The sequence below is a fragment of the Dipodomys merriami genome, unplaced genomic scaffold, assembly GCF_024711535.1.
Source record: "Dipodomys merriami isolate MVZ:Mamm:240054 unplaced genomic scaffold, mDipMer1.0.p SCAF_133, whole genome shotgun sequence".
In the NCBI taxonomy this organism is placed as follows: domain Eukaryota; kingdom Metazoa; phylum Chordata; class Mammalia; order Rodentia; family Heteromyidae; genus Dipodomys; species Dipodomys merriami.
The window spans coordinates 114271-128659 of record NW_027202638.1 but is presented as its reverse complement, the minus strand read 5'-3'; the positions used below and the strand labels follow the sequence as shown (position 1 = coordinate 128659).

The 14389-nt window shown below is 44.6% G+C and overlaps 1 protein-coding gene across 6 annotated transcripts in view; it reads right to left on the bottom strand.

Moving 5' to 3' along the window:
* Mical2 (microtubule associated monooxygenase, calponin and LIM domain containing 2) overlaps window positions 1–14389 on the bottom strand; it is a 200744-nt gene that overhangs the window by 149012 nt on the left and 37343 nt on the right. For all 6 annotated transcript variants that reach the window (XR_011371310.1, XM_070019395.1, XM_070019396.1 and 3 more), the window contains exon 3: window positions 7818–8158. Coding sequence is in view for 5 of the 6 variants with exons in the window: in XM_070019395.1 (XP_069875496.1) it covers window positions 7818–8081 (264 nt within the window). In the remaining variant the exon portion in view is untranslated. The remainder of the gene's footprint in view (window positions 1–7817; window positions 8159–14389) is intronic.

Below are 14389 nucleotides of genomic sequence, written 5' to 3'. Positions count from 1 at the left end.
GGAAGCTGCTGACTAAACTGGAGGGGGCAGTGAAGGGAGAGGACTCAGATTGTGATCACCTGTAAGGAGAGTCAGCCAATCCCTAAGCCATAGTAGGACAGTGGCATGGGAGGACAGGGGGTAGGTAGAATTTGTATAACAGCAGGCACAGCCAGAGACAGATGGTGGGACATAGGAGCAGAAGTGAGGTAGGAAACCACCATGATGTCAATTTGAGCCTCTAGGACTTTGAAGAAACAGAAGAAAAGAAGAGAGTTTTAGAAAGATGACGGTGGACTTGTTTCAGAGCAAGAGTTGTTTCCTGAAGAAGTCTACAACATGCCTTGATGGTGTCACATGGCTCAAGGGGAACACAGCCTGGACAAATACTTATTAGGTGTCAGGCATCATCCCAGGTGCTGGGGAATCAGCAAAGAACATACGAACAAAAATTCCTACCCCAGGAAGCTCCTATTTTGTTAGATTTTCTGGAAACATTTTTGTTTGTGTGCTAATGAGATGTATGCAAACCAGGTACTGGTAGCTCACGCCTGTAGTCCTACTCAGGAGGCTGAGATCTGAGGATTGTGGTTCGAAGCCAGCCTTGGCAGGAAAGTCTGTGAGACAATTATCTTCAATTAATCACAGAAAAAGCCTAAGTGGCACTGTTGCTTAAGAGGTAGAGTGCTAGCCTTATGCAAAAGGAGCTCAGGGATAGCCCCCAGGGCCAGAGCTCAAGCCCCAGGATGGGGAAAAAGATGCACACAGTTGGAGTAGCCCTTGCAACTTTCTTCTGCCTCAAGAGCAAATGTGACATCTGGAGCTACAGCAGCAACAAGGCTTGAAATGTGGCCAGTGAACGTTGAGATGAGTTGTAAAATGCAAACAAGATTTCACAGATAATATATAAAAAGATGTAAAATACCCCCAGCAATCATTTTTTTATTCACAACATGCTCAGATTATGATATTGTTACATAACAATTCAGATTATGATAGAAGCAACATGAGGTTAAATAAGAGGTCATGGAAAATTAACTTCACCATTTCTCTGCACATTTTTAATGTGGCTACTACTAGAAAAAAACATATGCATGCAGTACTGAGGTTTGAACTTGGCCTTGCATTTGCTAGACAAGCACTCTACTACTTAAGCCATACCTCCAGCCATTTTTTTCTTTATTTTCTGATAAAGTCTCATACTTCTTTTACTTGATTGGCTGAAGACTGCAATCTTCCTATTCTTTCTACCCTTGTAGGTAGGATTACAGATATACACTACCATACTAGCTTTGTTTGTTGAGATGGGAATCTCACTAATTATTTTTCCTGGGTTGACCTCAAACTATAATCCCCCTAATTTACCCTCCCAAGTAGCTATGATGACAAAGGCAAGCCACCACTTCTGGCTCAGTTTACATTATATTTTTATTAGATAGATATATTTTCATTAGAACACAAGATGCTGAACCTCCAGCCATCACCTCTCTACTTGTTTAGAACAATAAGCCTCTGTTTGTTTTAGATTCTATGTTTTTCATCAGTTACTTGCAGCTGAATGCAATCAGGAGGACGAAAATGTGAGTTGGGTCTCATGAACTCAGCCTAGGACCTCACCCAGCAGACAGGAGGGAGACAGAAATCATCATATCTAGTGATAGAACTCCCTGCTATGGAAAATATGGATCTCCATTTTTTTTTTTATCATGAAAGAAACCACAGTGGAAGAAGAGCCTGAAGCAAGCAGTGATGAGGGAGGCCCGGGCACATCTTCCAGTGTGGGAAGCAGAACATTCAGCTGCTTCCTGGTTGCCATGGTTTCCTTTTGCCCCACCCAGCGGCACACATTTATTTGGATAATCCTGGCCAGCAATTCCCTAGGGCCTTGTGCAATCCTGGGTGGGCCAGGAACTGCAAGATGGTTTTTATTTTTCTAAAAAAAAAAAAAGGAAGACCAGCTCCAGCCTCACAAGCCTGTTGGCTGATTTCCCATTGCCCTTGGAAGCTCCTTGAGCTGCCAGACGCTAGCAAAGCCCAAACAAGGCTGTGGTTACCACTCCAGCTCCACAGAGAAGGGATGCTCAGGGCAGTGCTGAGAGGCAAAGTCGATAGACTCTTCAATATGGAATCAAAAGTGGCTGGGTCTACAAAGCCACTATGGAGCTGTGGAAATGTCAGGGCTCACCCGGGACAGCTCCAGAACAAAATCCTTCCGCCAAGAGTTCATTTCATCCAGGCCTTATGCCAATTTCCTGTGCTGAGATAAACTAGACATCGCCTCTGTCCTCAGGGAGCTCACAGTCCAGAGGAAGGAGACAAAGCAATCCACATGGGTCTCTGAGTAGCCAGAAAATGGTCAGGCCAGGTAGCCCTGTTGGTCTCTAGGCCTGAGCACTTTTTCCTACAGTGGGGCAGGTAAGTAGACAGATCAGAGTTCAGCTTCTTCTAGTACAGAATTTCATGCCCCTGAGAATAATCCTGTGTTATGCCTACAACTGTCCATATTAGGTAAAGTGGTACTTAACCTGCTGGGGCCAGCAGACTTTACCCCAGTGGTGACTTCAGAGGTCAGGAATGTCAGATAGGCTTATCCAGGCAGGAGATAGCAGCCTGGTACTCCAGCTTCACCCCTTCCTTCTCTCATCCTCCCTGCCCTTCCTCTCTGCTGTCCTGCTGGGCTTCACTTAAGTGATTCAGGAGTCACATGACCAGCTGGGCCTGAGCCCCACACCGGGAAGGCAGGCACCTGGGAGGCAAAGAAAAGTGTGGGACACATGCGAGAAGATGAGGGATAGGCTGACTGTGCTGGGTACTCACAAAACACAGACATACCCCTTTAAAAAGATGGTAAAGGAGTTTTCACTATATCATCTAGCCCCATTCTTGCTGCTGATGACAAAGGTCCATGACTCATTTCCTGTGAGCCTGTCTTTACAGCAATAAGGTACCAATGCCTCATGGTCTGTATGATCACTTGTGGCTATTGAACAGTCCCATGGGAGGTGAAAGAAAGAACCCTGAACTGGATTGTTGTATACAGGGGATACAGTCCAGTGAGAACCGGGGTTCCTCATCCATAAGTCTCCAGGTTCTCTGAGTGCAGGACTCCCTCCTCAAAGCCTATCCCTGTAGGTCTTTCTCCCCATCTCCTCCTACCATCCATCTATCCTTTCTGCTTTTCTTGGCTCTCACCAACCCTCCACTCCCCCACACCCCTTCTTTCCCATTACACAAGCAACACCTTCTTCCTGGAATTTGTCTCTCTGCCTGTGTTTCCTCTAGTTGTTCCCTCAGCTTTGCAAGGCACATTCCTACTCACCCGTCAAGCCCCACATCATTCCTCTTCCAGGAAGCATTCCCAGACTACCGCAGTCACAATTAGTCATTTGTTTTCCTATACTTCTGCATGCCAGTATGCACATCTCTCTCATCGTACTTAAGATGCTAATGATAATAATGGCAAATTGTTATTATGGTTTCTGATTGCTTATGATGTACTAGGTAATATTGTCAGGGCTTAAGATTGCCTTATTCAAACTGGGTGCTGATGGATCATGCCTGTAATTCTAGCTACTCAGCAGTCTGAGATCTGAAAATCAAGCTAGTTCCAAGCTAGCCTGGGCAGTAAAGTCCATGAGACTCTTATCTCCAATTAACTACCAAAAACTGGAAGGAGAGTTACACAGTAACTGCTCAATAACTATTGACCCCATAAATTACTAAATAAGAGTGAAATGTAAATAATTATATTTCTATCTTCATTACAGAAAACTCAAGCAAGAAGAACTTCCCATTCATTACTTCTGCCTTCCTATGCATTCAGGGCCTAGTTAATGTGTAAGGTACTGGAAACATGGTTAATGGAAGAATGAACAGAAGAATATGAAATCAAACTGAGAAAAAGCCTGAACTCCAGCACTGCCACCCATTGGCTCTGGCTAAATAGCCCAGATTGTCACCTGTCAATGTGGGTGACAATATACAACATTCTCTTATACAGCTTCTGACCTTTAATGTAAAGGTTTACATAAAAAATGGCCAAGTCCATGATTTTGTGATCATGGCAACCTCACTCTTAGTTATTTATTATAAGTTCTTCTGGGCTGCTTTCCCTGGCCACACCTGGATGTAACACGTGAGCCAGGTGTAATCCTAAGGCAAAGTCAATATCAGTCCTGAAAATATTAATTTGGCTTGATCTTTGGTTCACTTCAGTCTTATCCCAAGTCACACCCAGAGAAAGAATTATTAAGAGCCTGATGAAACTCTCATTAATAGTACTAAATAATAAACAATGAACTCACATTAGATTTTGCAAGTGATACCTGAGCCATTGCTCTGGAGATCTTTGAGGTTATTCTGTTTGGTCTCCAGGCATCTCTGCCAGAACTCTTCTTCTCTGAATAGATCTTGGTCCCCTATCATCTACCACCACCACATGCATGCATACATGCACACACAAACACAGATACCTGAGCCATTGCTCTGGAGATCTTTGAGGTTATTCTGTTTGTCTTCAGGCATCTCTACCAGAATTCTTTTTCTCTGAATACATCTTGGTCCCCACCACAAGCATACATGCATCATGTACACGCCCACGCACACACACACACACGCATGTGCACACACACATACAACACACATACACACACACACACATGATAAATGCTGGTGAAATACTAAAGGCCATGGCTTCTTCAGGTGATATGAGATGTGTCTACATCCCTGAAAAGGTAGAGGTCTGGCTGAATTGTATCTGTTCTCATCTTAACCTATGGCTAACCAAGAGCATGACTCTCTGCCTGGCACCTGTTAGATTACCTGGCTTCACATTTATGATCAGCTATATGTATGCTAATTCCCAGGATGTTTTGTTTATATAATGCTAAGTATAAACCACTACACTAAAAGAAACAAGCATGTGTGACCAAGAAAGTGTCTTCTACTTGGGAAGAGAGGTAAGACCCCTCTCCTGTGGTTTTAACTTGCAATAAGGAATATAAGTATTAATCATCTACATGTGAATCCAGTATGGGAAGATTTAGCCCATAGCTGGAACAAAAGTAACCAGCTATTGTAGAGGACACCAATCTTTTTTGTGCCTTATCTTGTACCCCACATCCTCTGTGTCAGTCATTTGATGCTTGAAAAAGCAGCTGATCACAGTAACTAATTGGTCCAGAAGGGGACCATTCAAAATACTGCGAGATTTTTTTTCTCAATATTAAGCTGGAAGAGAAAGCTCTAGTCTTTTGAGTCATGTAGCTTTGAAAATATGAACAAGAGGCTACACATACAAAAGAATAACACCAACACAGAAAAATATCCCACAAGAAAGGATGGATCCAATGGGACACATCAAATGTATCTTCTACTTAGTACCTGGGTAGGTTTTATGAGCTAGACTATCACACATTTGAAAGGCATAAAAACGTTTGAACAAACCCCACTCTTACCTAGCATCACTAACAAAAGATATTTTCTTTCTCTTTGTTTCTCAGGTGCCAACAATGTCCTACCAACCACAAGATGTGAAGACTGTTACTTCAAGCCTAGCTTGTAAAGTAAGGACTGGTCAGACAAGCCAGGCAAACCACCTGGCTGGTGACTTTTGAAACAAGAACATCTTCATAGTGGCCAGCCTTCACTCATCGCCCTGCTGGATGACTCACTTTCTGATCACCAACAAAGACCTATGACAGTCACAGAGTACTGAGTGAGTGGGGCGATGGCATCTTCTAATAAAATAGTTCTGGAAGCCAGGTGTTAGTGCCTTATGACTATAATCCTAGCTACTCAGGAGAATGAGATACAGAGGATCACTGTTTAAAGCAAGCCCTATTGGAAAAGTTCTGGAGACCCTGTCTTCAAAATAGCCAGCAAAAAGCTGGACTAGATATATGGCTTAAGTGGTCAAATGCCAGTTGTGAGCAAGCAAGCTGAGTACAAAGGCCTGAGTTCAAACCCTAGTATTGTCCAAACAGAATAGCAAAACTAAACTGAAAAACAGTCTGCAACTCTCTGGAGAGAGCAGCATGGATCCAGGCCACCTAACTTATGGAACTTCTATATGCTATTTATTTGAGGGACTGTATTTGAGTATGTGGACTCATTAAAAAAAGAAAAGCTACCATACACAACGACTGGGAAGGGTAACTGATAACAAAGGAGCTTTGCTTCCTCTACCTCTGAGACCTACTCAGTGAGATATGAATCATGAAGTTATGACTTAGAAGACAGACGTGGAAGGAATGGCACCCAAGACACAATTCTCCCCCTTTCCCTGGTACCCTCAGGTCTTCCTCAGGCTACAAGGCATCCGTTTATGGGCAGGTACTGATGGATGGTTCATGTGCTTTAGAATTCTCTTCCTATGCCCCATTCAGTCTGCACCCTCAGTCCATAAGGAGCTCAGCAGCTGTTTCCCTAGGGCAATGCAAAGCAGCCATATCCCACAGTAGACTCAGCAGCTCCTCATAACCAAAACAAAAACACAACAGGCCTGATTGCCATGGAGAGTTCAATCCTCTTGTCCTGGGATTGGCACTGACTGGAATTCCAAGGGCTCTGGCTGAGCTACCTCCTGAGAGGTCTAAATACAGTACATTCATTCTTAACCTAAACATACAGCCTGGACCAGTGCCCAGGCTGACAGCCCCTTGGGGCCAGCAGCAAGTCTTGGCTTCTAGCTGTCTGTTGGGTGGTGGCATTTCAGAGATTGTGATGCTCTGCTTGGCCCGTGTTCATTGGTGCTGCCTGAGGCTGGACTATGGGGGATACAACCAGCTTGTGTAGGGTTAACTCCAAATGTACTTCTGAGTAAGGAAATGCATCTTGGAGAAAGGGCAGGCAAATGGAGAATGTCAACGTGCAGGAGGAAAAGATAAAAGAGAAAGGAAAAGAAATTAAGAATGAAAGAACTCCTTCTTAGGCAACGAATTAAAAAAATCAGAGGATCTTTCTAAAAACTTTGTTTGCAGAGAAGCACAACTCTGTAATTATGTCTCTCTAAGGGACTTTGGGATTAAGCCCTGGAATTAGATAGATCAAAGTTATCTTCTAGTTCTCAAATGGCCCAAAGGGTGACTGCAGCTATTAATCAGATCATAGACATAAAGTGCTTAGCATGTAGAAGCTGCATGATAAACAAAGGCAACTGGAGGTACAATTTGAATAGGAATAGAAATAGAACAATGGCAAGTATTCACTTGATACCCTCCACCTTGCCTTTGGTTTTCCTTCCTTGGAAAGGGCACAAGAATGGTGACTGAGGCTGGGTGTGGTGGCTCAAATCTGTAATCTTAGTTACTTAGAAGGTTGAGTTTGGCTGGATGGTGGTTCAAGGCCAGTGTGAGCAGAAAGTCTTATGAGACCTCTTCTCAATTGTTAGCAGGGCATAGTAGTATGCATCTGTAATCCTAGATTTGGTGGGACGCTTAAAATAGGCAGATCACTCTCTAGGCACATTACATAGGCAAGAGGCAAGAACCACTCTCTAGGCACATTACATAGGCAAGAGGCAAGAACCTATCTCAAGTATAACTAGACAAAGAAAGAGCTGGAGTTGTGGCTCAGTAGTAAAGCACCTGCCTCTAGGCCCTGAATTCAAACCCTGGTATCATTAACTAATTTTTTAAAAAGAAGTATGGCTGAGGCTGCCACAATGAGCTATCCTAGCCTGGCTAATTGGAGCATGTATGGACAAGGAAAACTTTCAATAGAGAACAGTACAACACTTATCTAAGAACCTTAAACTAGTAAAATAAAAACAGTTCCCTAATTCCCCGTGTCACCCCAATTACATGAAAGTGAGAAATGTCTGGGAGGGTTTCCCTTACCTTGGTATTCACACATGACTTCCCTCGCTTGTATTCTTTGTGGGAACCACGCTTGTCCAGTTTGTACCACAAGGCTTTGGCCTTCCAGGTGGTCACACTGGACTTGAGCTTGGAGTAAAAGTTTCTGTGGTCCAGAGGGTCTAGGTCTAGGAGGCGTGTGAGCATGTTGAAGGCCTGGAGGGTGCCTTTGCATGTGGATGCCTGGACAAAGTTCTCAAAGACATGGCCCACATGGGTCTGCTTCTCATCCTCATTCTCCCCCATGGTTCAGGAGCTGCCTGGAGCAGTGGCGTGGAGAGGGCAGAGGTGATCACCATGAAGCACCTGGAGAAGCGTTACACCTGCAAAGGTAAGTGGAGACAGAGGTGAGCCTCATGGGAGATGTGGAGGAGGGAGGATGGGTACTGAGAGGAAAAATGAAATTCCATTAAGATAGTAAAATGCTGATTTAGTTTTTAGTACTTAACACTAAACCTAGACCATCTTTGGAAAATGTTCAATTGTACCTTCCAACCTGGTACGATGCCTTTGCTGGCAATCTTTCTCTCACTGCCCACTCTTCTCCCTAACTGTAAGAATCACAGATTGTTCAAAGCTATATATACCTCTGCTAATGTCAACAGGACCCAGTCAGTTGTGCTAGAAGCCAGATGGCTCCGGAAATGGTGACTAATAAAAAGAATAAGCCTGCAAAGTACACCAGACTGAGCATCACAAAAAGTACACCATTCTTGGTGCTGCAAGTTGATTTGTGAATATGACACAGGAACATCATATTAGGGCATAATAAAAATCTCAAAGCATGTCATCTCCTCTATCCTTAGACTGACCCTTGAAAGTTTTTCTTCACTCATCACCAAGGACAGAACTTTTTCCCACATGGGTGACACATGGCCCTCACCTCATTCCAACAGGCAAAAGGAGGCCATGCTTGGTAAGGCCAGGCAGTGAGCTGTTTGTAACAAGTGCACAAGCTGAAGGGAAAAAACAAAGTTATGGGTGTTCATTCACATCACAAAAATAGCTCTCCCGGGTTTTGGCCATGGTCCTTTCTTTCTGTACCACTCTAACCTCAGGCATTTCTTATGAAAGTCATTTCAGTCTCAAAGGAAGAAAAATAAAGTAGAGCTGATTTTTCCAAAGCATTGGCTATTTTTTTCCTGAGTGCAAAGCTAGTGCACCAAGACCAGTGTGGAGGAGCTGAGGTTGGTCCAGCTGTCAGGAGGACTGAGGGGGTCTGTAAACAGGAGGGCTCAGCAGGGGAAACTCCCCAACAAGGCCCTCAGGCAGCTGCATGCTCTCCAATTGCAAACGTTTATTGAGGGCACATTTTGGGTTTGTAATCCTAAAAGCAGAGACTGGTGTTATTGTTTTTACCAGTATTGGGGCTCCAACTCAGGGTCTGGGTACTGTACCTTAACTTTTTTTGCTCATGTCTGGCGTTTTAACAGGAGAGAAAAGTCTCATGGTCTTTTTAGCTACGGCTAGCTTCAAACAGAGATCCTCAGATCTCAGCCTCCTGAGTAGCTAGAAGTATATACATGAGCCACCAGCACCCAACTCTAATTTCATACTCACTCAACAACAACTAACTCTACTTTGGTAAGTGTTAGGAATCACTAGATGCTGGAGGTGAAGAGATGGCAAGTCATAGTGAGGAAGACAGAAGAGTAGAGCTGAAATCAGGCAAGAGAGAAGCATTCTGGAATGGGAACAGTAAGTATAGATGGGATGCAGAACAGCAGGTGGCCAATAAAGTCTCAAGGAAGCCAGAAGGGCCCCAAAAGAAAAATTGCAAACCAAACTTCAGTTCTAGAGGTGGGGGAAACTTCATTACAAAACTGGGGGGTGGATACTCCAGGCCAAGGAGGCACCCTACAGAGGCACACCACTGGAAAAAGAACAGCTACAGAGTCACTGCAAGTTCAAGGGGTCAGTGGTTCAGGACTCCTGAGAAGATGTTCATGGGATGGGATGAGGGTGATGTCCAGAGCAGATTGTGGTGTGTGTCCCCTCTAGGCCACATGGCCCTTCCCTAGTTGCTCTGCCTGGCTTGGAGGAGACAGATTCCCTCATGGATGTGCTTGGCTTCTTTCACGTTCATGGCACTCGCTCTGGCATCCTTCACATAAACACTGCTGCTTCTTGGGTCTCAACTTCCTCCCACGTGCCATGCTTGCCACCCAGAAAGCATAAACGGAAAGCAGGCCCCAGTTGCTTTGCAAGGCCTATTAACATTCCCAGACTTTATCTATCTTTGGAAGTACTTTGATACCAGCATTGAACACAGGGTGCAGTAGCTCGAGAACAAATATAAAGCTACTGGGATTTCACTGAGGATGTGCAGGTGACTTTCAGGACTTAGCCCCTTTCTTCCTCTGTAGGTTTCCAATAAGTCACATAAACACCAAGCAGTCTGTTGAGAGGAGGAGGAGGAAGGAAGCCTGGATAATGGTGGATCCTGGCCTGGGAGGCACAGCAGCCTGATCCATCCTACAGGCAGATTGTGCCTGGGAATGCAACAGATTGAAAAAAAAATTCAAATTTGCAAATCAGTTGGCTAAATTCTCTAGATTGCCAAATCTTCCTTGTCTAAAATTGCACAGGGTTTGGAGGTAAGAAGGTAGATCTGACTCCCAGACAATAATTTACAAACTAGAAGAACTTGTCTCCTCCCTCTAAGGAAAAATGAACCACTTAATCTTATGGCTCCTGTGGAAAAGGAGCCAAATGTGGTGCTGAGGGCCTGTGGTGTGGGTGTGGGAGCTCCAGGAACTAGCTCTTATCTCTGGTGTGATAAGGGAAGGTGGAGGGAGATGACCAGACAGGAGATAAGCCAGCCTTGGACATGCAACCCCCTATCACCATGGCTGGCAGTACCAGGCTCAGACCTGTCTCCCTACCTCTAAAAGGTAAAGTCTCAGCCTTTAAAACTGGCCTAGCAGTTTAAGTCAAAGATCTTAAAGATGACATTAACACCCAGGCTGGGCAGTGTTCTTCATTGGACAACATCAGAATATTCAGTCAAATAGACCTGACATGACCATAGGCAAGTTATCTCATCTGCCTCAATCTCAGTTTTTCTCATCTGTAGATGGGAACAATAGCACTCCTTTCACAGGATGGTAAAGAATAACTGATCTGATGTGTTTAGCACTCAAGATCTATATTACTGTTCTTCCAATGGCCCAAATGTCACCCAAGCAAAGAAGGTGAGAAAGGAAACTAATTCATGACTGATTGCTGACACTAACTTCCCAAAGGGCAGGGCCTGTTGTTCAGTGGCAGAACACTTACCTAGTAGCAATTCAAAGCTCTGGGTTCAATTCTTAGCACCATAAACAAAAGCTAAAACAAAAAAATTGTACTAGACTAGCTTCCAGGTCAATTACATACCTTAATACTACAGAGCACAGACTTTCAATTTACTAGACCTGGATTCAAACTCACTTCTTAGTCCTGTAACCTTGGATAAATTATTAAACTTCTGAATTTCAAGAAGCACATATGTCAAGTGGAAATCCTACAGAGTAGCTTTGGTGGTGAGTGGAGATACACAGGTACAGAGTAATGTTGGTAATGAACTGGGAAGGGCCAGTCTAGCACTCACAAGGGTACAGTGAGTCCAAATTTCAGGTCTCTACTTCCCCAGAACTTAGGGTGCATTACCCTTTGTGAGCAGGCTTCAAGAGGTACAAGTAAGAGGTTTAAATGTGTTAAATCTAAGGATGCTGGGTGGCTAGCTCTTGTTAAAGCCTGCCTCTTTAACTACCACCCAGCTGCCTTTTTGGTTTGACATGTGATAGAAATAGAAGTAACTAGCTGGAAATATGAAAGGTTCTGTGTTTTCTGGGAAGAGACAAGATGTGATGCTCTTGTTTCCAAGAATAGCCTTGAAGCAGCTTGGGTTTTGCCCAGCCAGAGTCCCTTATTTGTGGTTCTTCTGCTCCCTTGCCGATGTGACTTCATGAGTCACAAAGCAGTTCCCTTCCCCTGCCTCTGGCCACTGCATATAAACACTTGGGGCCTCAGACTTCAGGTGACAGCATTGGTAATGAACTCACCCCATAACAACTGGAAGCTAAGGTCAAGGTCTGTGCAGAGTCCTAAGACCCCTTTCAAAGTTACAGATGAGGTCTCATGAACCCCATTCTGCCTGTGCACACTCACATTTAGGACTTTTATTTCTTCTGTCTCTCACTTGCAATAACAGCAAACCATGTGATCAGGCCTTGAAAAAATGGTGGCATTCATAGGAATTCAAGGAGGCCTGGAAAAGATACTGCACAGAGCTAATCCACAAGGCAGCCATTTGGCCCAGGAGAAAACCTCAACCTTCAACCTCATCCTCAAGGCCCACAGAAAAGTTTCAAGGTCAGTGCAACCTATGAACAAAATCCTGATGTTATTTTATAGTGCCAAGCTATCCAAGCCTACCATTTCCCTGTCTACCTCACCAAGGAGGCATGGGGCAGGCTCATCAAGGACTTGGGGTGTTTGCCCTCTGTACTTGCAGGGGATAGGATGCACTAAGAGCTCCAGTGCTGAGCCTCACACATAGGCAACACTTAGTTGTGGCAACCTAAACGCAACCTATGGTGGTGGCTACATCTCTGAAGTGCCCAACATGTGCAGGAACACCTGTTCACAGAGGCCTTGCAGACCCAACAGGGCTCAGCTTCCCATTTAACTGTTCATCAGGACACTACACAGATGACTGAACAACAACAACAACAAAAAGCAACTCTACAGTTGGGAAGGGACAAAAAGGGCCACCACATCCCGTGTGTGCTCTCTTTCTGGCCAGATGTCTTCAGCCATCTCTTGGTTATCTCCATGATGCAGTATACATTGACTCCTGGCCCATCCTGACATCTGCCTGGTGAAAATCAGCCTCAAGAAGTCTTAATGGGAGCAAGGGAGAAAAGAAAAGAGGGGATCCGTGAGGGAAGGAGGGTGTCTGTTTCTCCAAGGGTCTCTCTGCTGCTTGGTCTTGTCCTTGAGATCACCTATGGCAAGTGGAAGCCTTCTCCTGCAGGACGAACCCACATATGCTCAACCTTCTCACCTGTGCCTATACTGCAGAAAGTCTAATAAGGGTCTGGCTACAGCAGAGCCAGGATACTGTCACCTAAGTGCCCCAGGCAGAGGCATTAGACCTTCTTTGAGAGCCCATATCCATTTGCCTCTGCCCTTCCAGCCCTGCTCACCTTCTCCATTCTTCAATGGTTTGCAGACATCACTTGTCTGGCTTGAAGTGCCCTCATGCCTCCCCACTTCCTAGCCTCCATCCACTTCCTTTTGGAAGCCATGCATAGAGCCATGTCGTTGGATGATCCAGTAAGTCTCCACCCTGCAGGGTCCTGCTGCCTGGATGATGCCCAGACACAGTGTGTTCTGACAGCAAGGGGAAAGGCAGTCAGGCCACTGCTTGCCAGGCAATCTCACTTGCATATCCTAGGAATTTTCAAGACAAGTCTATGGCTGGTGTATCCCTTCCTTTTCCTTCTTTCTGCTTCTTTCCCCCTCCCTCTCCCTTAGAAGGGTTTTTTTTTTTGGGGGGGGGGAGGGGGGAGGAGTTAGTCATGGAGTTTGAACTTAGGGCCTGAGCTCTGTCCCTGAGCAATTTTGCTCAAGGCTAGCACTCTACCACTTTAAGCCACAGCTCTGCTTCTGTTTTTTTTTGTATTTGTTTTTGTTTTTGGTAGTTAATTGGAGATAAAGAGTCTCAAGCGTTTCCTGCCTGGTTTGGCTTTGAACTGTGATCCTCAAATCTCAGCCTTCTGAGTAACTAGGATTACAGGTGTGAGCCACAAGTGCCCATATTTTGCCAAGATTTGACTTGCACTCAGGGCCTCACACTCTCACAGCTTTTTCACACATGGCTGGTGCTCTGTCACTTGAACTACACCTCCACTTCTGGCTTTTTGCTGCTTAATTGGAGATAAGAGTCTCTCAGATTTGTCTTCTTGGACTGGCTTTGAACTGAGATCCTCAAGTGTCCACTTCCTGAGTAGCTAGGATTATAGATGTGAGCTACTGACACCTACCAGAAGAGTACTAAAAAGGGAAAAGTAATTTCAGAATTTGCCCATTTTCCTCTTAGGTAATGCAAGGATAATTTTGCCATATGTGTTTGCTATTTTATGTGTATATATGTATCTCTCTATATATGTGTGTATACACTAATGTACATGTATATGGATATATGCATGCATTTTATTTTTCCACAACAAATTTCTAATCATGCTGCACATCTTTGCCTATACCTCTAAGCTCCTCTTCAGGACTTGCTAGGAGAAGCATAAAATTCTACCATGGAAAAAGCAGAGCTCAAGTCCCACCTTCCCTCCCCTTGGCACTGCTAAGGTACTTAGTGCTCTGGACACATTTATGCAGCCTCTTTATGTCCATCATTTCATTTAATCCCACTGGGTTGATAGGGAAGACTGAGTTTCTGGCAGAAAGGGGAGGCTGAGGCAAGTCCACTTTCACCTCACTTCAGAATCTATACTCTCACCCACAGACCATGGGCTCACACAGCAGAAATTGCATTTCCCCAAGTTGAGGCA